Here is a 6,000-nt window from a genome sequence, read left to right on the forward strand (position 1 = left end):
CAACAAGTAGGTCCAGGGGAAAGGGCTCAGCCTCTGCCCTGCGTTACCTGTCAGGAGGGCATGATAATGGAGCCCCTTCTCCTTATCCTGGTGAGAGCAGACATCAAACAGATATGCCTTGATGGGGCCGTCGATGAAGTCAGCTGCAAAATCGAAGAGCACAACTCCCAGCATGGTGATGACAATCGCCCAAGTCTTCTGCGTGCCTCTGTCAGCAATCAAAGCTGCAAAAGGAGGAATGAGTAACACAGCTGCTTCCATCTATGCCTGGTGCCAATGGAGCGGTTAACTTGCAACAGCTTTCTTCAGCGACAGGATGCAATTACTTGCATGGGCTATATGGCGACTCTTGCTCTCCCAAGTTAAGGGCCAGGACAATTGCCACTTCTCTTTTTAAATAGAATGAACTAGATAGGACAGTAAATCTGGGCATTTGAAATCTGGGCATTGTAGGCATTTGCCTACAATGACATGGAAGGAGGGTATGGGCATTTAGAATTGCAAAATGAGCTGAAGATCCAGAGGAGTTAGCCGTGTTAAGACTGTAGTCGCAAAATAGAAAAGAGTCCAGTAGCACCTTTAAGACTAACCAACTTTTTTGTAACATAAGCTTCTGAGAACCACAGTTCTCTTCATCAGATCTGACCAAGAGAGCTGTGGTTCCCAAAAGCTTATGGTACAAAAAAGTTGGTTAGTCTTAAAGGTGCTGCTGGACTCTTTACTAAAATGAGCTGATGGCTAAGAAGGGCATGCTCCCCTCCTCCTGCCCCCCCCCCCATATCTCCCAGCCAAGTTCTCCACTGGCTGTCGAGAGAAGTGTACCGTGTGGGAGAAGATATGGCAAAGTCAGCTGCAGGCATGGGCAAGAAATCTTCACAGTCCTCACACCATCTTTTTTATGGACTGGGATAGATCTCTTACTTAAATGCATGGATCTATCATCTCACACTTTACGTATCATTACATTGCTCAAAATATGATTTTGGTGAGTGAAAAAACAAACTGAAACAAATTCTGTGCTGCCCCTCAACAAGCTGAAGGCAGCCATGACCTGGAATGTGCCACCCTTCAGTTTGCCTCCAATTACTTCAGGTAACCTTGATGTTTTTATATTGTTCAGTTAGAAAGTTGTGACCCCAGCATGTATTTGGCAGAGTAATGCTTTGGGTAGTATAGTTCACACACTACACTTAACCTGGCCTGTTTACAAAAAAACTAAAGCGAGTTTAAGTGAACAGGGGTTGACTTCTGTATTATTGTTGTTGTTATTTCGCAAGCATAATATACGAGAAAGTTTGCACATATGTATTCTATTCAGACATTCTTTATGTATGTTCCCCATGCCTGAGAAATTGCAACGACAGGGTTTCCACTTGCATGGAGCTTCAGTAAGTTTCCTTGACTTTCTAGCATTTGTACATATTTGAGGGAGGCTTACCCAGAAGGAAATCTCTTGGCTTAGCTGCTCTCCCCACCCGTCTGATTCCCCCCCACAACAGTTTTGATGCCTCAAATGGCATGTAAACCCACTAGGCAATTCCTCTCCTGCCACACATAAAAGATTCTTTAAGGTTAAACTGTTTCAGCCACTTCTACATTGTACAGGCTGCAAATCTAATTCAGTGCAATCGTATGTTAGTTTAAGCAGCATTACAGATTGCAGCCAAAGTTACTTCTCGGCTGACATTGGGCCATTGTACAATAAATCCGTTGGTAATCTGTTTAAAATGGTCGTTTTGGATACAGCCTTATCACAGGGCACCACTTTGTCTCCACTCTGCCACAAGTTACCATCTGGAATATTTAAACACTGAGAGTAAAACCATGCCATGGGCTGGCTTGTTTCAGCTGAGATATGATATTGTTGTGTTTCAAGAGACCCACCTCAGCAGCTACAGTTCTACCATTTTCAGCCCCCCTCTCCTGTCCTTTTGCCTATTCTCCACATTCTGGGCAGTAACCAGGAATGCTTTTTGTTGTAGCAGAAAGGGAAGGAACAAAGGGAACTAGCCAGGAAACTGAAGAATGCTAAATTGCCCAGTTCGTTGGGGAATTTAATAGGATAGCATCAATCTCTGGATTGCAATCCGGCAGCCCTGAGATCACAGCTGGGAGTTGATTTATGTGATTCACAAGCGCACACCAAAAGGCTTAATTAAGTGCCAGAGTAGATTTTCCTTTCCAAAACAGAATTTTATTCTTAACACTTACGGAATAGGACTGATGAGCTTTAAGGCACAATTGCTGGCATTACTCACACTGAAATCTACTTAAACCTGTTAATTGCAGTGAGACAAAACCAGTTTCAATGCAAGGTCCAAGCAATTTGTAAATTGCGATGTGAGAGCACAGGCCTGGAGTAATCCCATTGTAGGATTATTCCAGAGTTAGTAACAAGCATATTCTCCCCCCACCCCCATGGATTTCTCATCTGCATCAGAAATACTTTATCAATCGCCTGTCAAAACAACACAAGTCCATTAACCTTGCGTGATGGTCGGAGAAACTCCTGCTTGAAAACAATGGATCAGTCCTTACATTCAGCAACAAAAGGGATCATAGGAGCAATCCTAAGTAAGCCCCATGTTATTCAATGGGGATTACTCCCAGAAAAGTGCCTTTAGGATTGCAGTCTATACCTACTAACTGTAACATTACCTTTTTGTCCTGGTGTGATTGCTAAGGTTGCCACCAGCCTGGAGGAAAAAAATGTTCTTTAATCGAGGCTTTATATGTGGAAACGGGCAGCTAAAGCTTTTCATGGCATGGAGTTAAATAATATCACCTGGTAAATTAAACCGCTGTTAATGGGGCAAGACACTTTTTGCTGTTCACAACCCTAGATTGCTCTTGTGTATGGAATAGTAATACCTTGCAAAATTGTTGTAATAAGATATTGTACATGATGGCCACTTTAAAATGGTCACATATAAATGTTACTGTTAATAATAATGACATTATTATTTCCTGCCAATATCGACCTATGTTTCAAGGGCATGGGATCACAACATCATTCAACTTTTGCAGTCAGTTATGCCTGAACTAAACAATGCAAATGAGATTAATTTCCAAGTCAAATAAGTCACCCTTGTTTCCATTTTCTTTGTCCTGAAATCTCTGTGCGACTGGAAAAAGGTAGCAACGCCAACACACATACTGAATGCCCAAACAGAACAGAGACGGTAGCAAGACTTTCAGTTTATTAATCTAACATATACTCAGCTCTTCCCCTGCAAAGACGAGGTCTCTTATTTTTTCTGCCTGCACTTATTTGCATATTACCGCCTCATCTTAAACACATGCCCTGACCAGGATAGCCCAGGTGAGCCTGATCTTGTCAGATCTCAGAAGCTAAGCAGAGTCAGTCTTGGTTAGTAGTTGGAAGGGAGGCCCCGCTGCAACTAAGACCAGGGTTGCAGAGGCAGGCAATAGCAAACCACATGTTAGTTTCTTGTCATGAAAACCCCACCTGGGGGGGGGGTGCCATAAGTCAGGTATGACTTGAGGGCACTCTCCATCACCAATTAAACACACACACACACATACACACACACACACAGAGTTACAACATCTTTAAATTAAGTCACATTTTCCTACCACTTTGGGGGGGGGGGAGAGAATACTCACCTTTTCTGTCCCACAAAACCAGAACAGCTTTGTTTTTTGTACCAAAGTGTTGTTTACTCACCTGAGACCACCGTATCACCATTGAGGTACAAGGCCATTCCTACCAACATCATAATGCCAAGGGCCAGGATATACGGTCTCCTTTTGCCCCAACTAGAAGTACAGTGGTCACTGGCTGAGCCAACTACAGGCTGAAGCACAAATCCAAGGATGGGGCTTATGAGCCATACAAGGCTGTACAGGCTCCTGGGGAGTCCCACGCTGAGCAGTACGGGTGTGACGAAGGCAGCCTCCACCGCATAGCAGAACTCTCGGCCAAACATGGCCATGCTGTGCATAACCAACCTCCCTGTTGGCTTCTTGGGGGGTTCCACTGGCCCAAAGGGGTCTCCCCCAGCCAAGGACTGTAACATGGTGTCTTCTTTCCCATCACTGCTTTCCATACTGGCAATGCCCAACTCACTGGGCTTGGGAAGTTGCCCCCCCAAATCCTGTTCAGTTAGAGTCATTGGGCTGGTTTCTGGGACTGCAGTCCCTCAGACATGGATCTTAGCTGAGTGTGTAGAAGCGAAAGGGAGCTGGAGGAGGGGCACGCATACTTTTCATGGTTCTGGAATCACAAGTTTCACAGGGGGGGGAGTGTGTGTCTGTGATGAAGGATTAGTGTAATTAGGGCTCTTGGCTAGCTGGAAACTTCCCAACTCTCCCTGACTGGAGGATTATCTTCAAGAGGAAAAAAATGTGCATCACATGTGCAAAGAACTCACACACTGAGACCAAGTTAGCTTGAAGGCACAGGCTTTTTAATGTTGCTACAGCCAAGTAATTTATAAGAATGTTTTATCCCATTTAGCATGCAGCCAGAATGCTGGTGTGTGATTTGTGTGAAAAAAAATCCTTGCTCCTCCTTGGTTTAGACCATAAAGGATTTGAACAGAGCAAAACTACCAAAAGGGTATTTCAGAGCCCATTGAAGGAAGCAGCTTTCCTTTCTTTGATGGCTCTGCTTTCCTGTTTTGTGGGGTCTGTATCTCCCCTTGGAAAATTCTGGACTCCTTCCCTGAATTTTCAAGCTTTCCCTTTCCGTAGCCGCTTGCCTTTTTGCTTATGGAAGCATGCGGGCAGTATTCTGTCTATCCAATTGCTCGATATAAAGCTAAGCACAGATGTCAAATAAGCCTTTATGAACTTCATGTGGATACAACTTCATGTAGGACCATTTCTATCTACTTATGATGGGTAGACTTGTATGATTTGTGTATTTTAACAAATGTTCTAGGTCTTTTTTGTTATGTTAATAACTTGTTTGTCACTCAATTTTTTAAAACTCACTTTATAGCAGGAGGTCTGCCCTTTTAGCCCCATAAAAATCTTTTGCCTGTCATTCCTCCCAGATACTGGTTATTCTAGCATCTCACCTACTCTTCCAGTACACTTTAATTCAAATATTTCATTTTACTTTTAAAAGAGCCACATTTGGCTCTACAGCCATAGGTTGCAGACCCTTGCTTTATAGGGTTCTGGCAAATGAATACAAAGAAAATACACCTCTCTGACATTATTCAGTCTTATGACTTTATAAGGATTTCATTTGCTTTTATTTAGGGCCATCATAGAATCATAGAATCATCACAGAATCACAGAGTTGGAAGGGGCCGTACAGACCATCTAGTCCAACCCCCTGCCCAGTGCAGGATCAGCCTAAAGCATCTCTGATGTCATGTTAATCACTTATGCTTTAATTCAGAAAGGTTTTATCTGTATGTTTCAGCTTTATGCTACTCTTTAAATTCACAGCTACAATACTCTATTGTATCCTGTGTTTCACTGAATGTTCCAAGTGCTGATCATATTGTAATTTTGCTGTGCATGCCCTAGTTATTATTAGATGTCCTAGTTATTGATCATATTGTATTCACTTTCAGTATGTAATCCGCCTTGGATCTTGGTGAGAAAGGAAGACTATAAATAAACAATAATAATTATAATGATTTGCAAGAATAAGCTCAGCACTATTCAAAACATAGAAGTAAATATATGTCCTGGTCAAAAACGTTGTTTTAAAATATAATGGACAGGAAAAGGCAGTGGAGAGAGCTAGACTTGGATCTGAAGATACGGGGTCACATCCCACTTCTATCAAGCACTTGTTGGCTTTAGTTAACATCCTTCAATGTCAGTTCCTCAACAGCAAAACGAAACAGTGTCCCACACACCTTACAGAGATGGCAAGACAATCAACCCAACAGAAGGTACAAAAGAGACATGTCCTAGAGGGCATTTTAATCAAGGGATTAAAACTGTGGTATAATCGAACAACTCAAGAGGTTGATTTTATCAGAGAAAGAATAATTGTCTAGTGCAATATTTATT

At 42.6% G+C, this 6,000-nt stretch overlaps 1 protein-coding gene across 1 annotated transcript in view; it reads right to left on the reverse strand.

Moving 5' to 3' along the window:
• SLC45A2 (solute carrier family 45 member 2) overlaps positions 1-4,174 on the reverse strand; it is a 29,166-nt gene extending 24,992 nt beyond the window's left edge. The window contains exons 1-2 of the mRNA XM_054987175.1: positions 3,689-4,174; positions 48-224 (exon numbers count right to left, since the gene is read on the reverse strand). Of these exons, the coding sequence (XP_054843150.1) occupies positions 48-224; positions 3,689-4,136 (625 nt within the window). The 5' untranslated portion in view covers positions 4,137-4,174. The remainder of the gene's footprint in view (positions 1-47; positions 225-3,688) is intronic.
• Between the last annotated feature and the right edge of the window lie 1,826 nt (positions 4,175-6,000).

This window comes from Eublepharis macularius, chromosome 8 (assembly GCF_028583425.1).
Source record: "Eublepharis macularius isolate TG4126 chromosome 8, MPM_Emac_v1.0, whole genome shotgun sequence".
Taxonomy (NCBI): domain Eukaryota; kingdom Metazoa; phylum Chordata; class Lepidosauria; order Squamata; family Eublepharidae; genus Eublepharis; species Eublepharis macularius.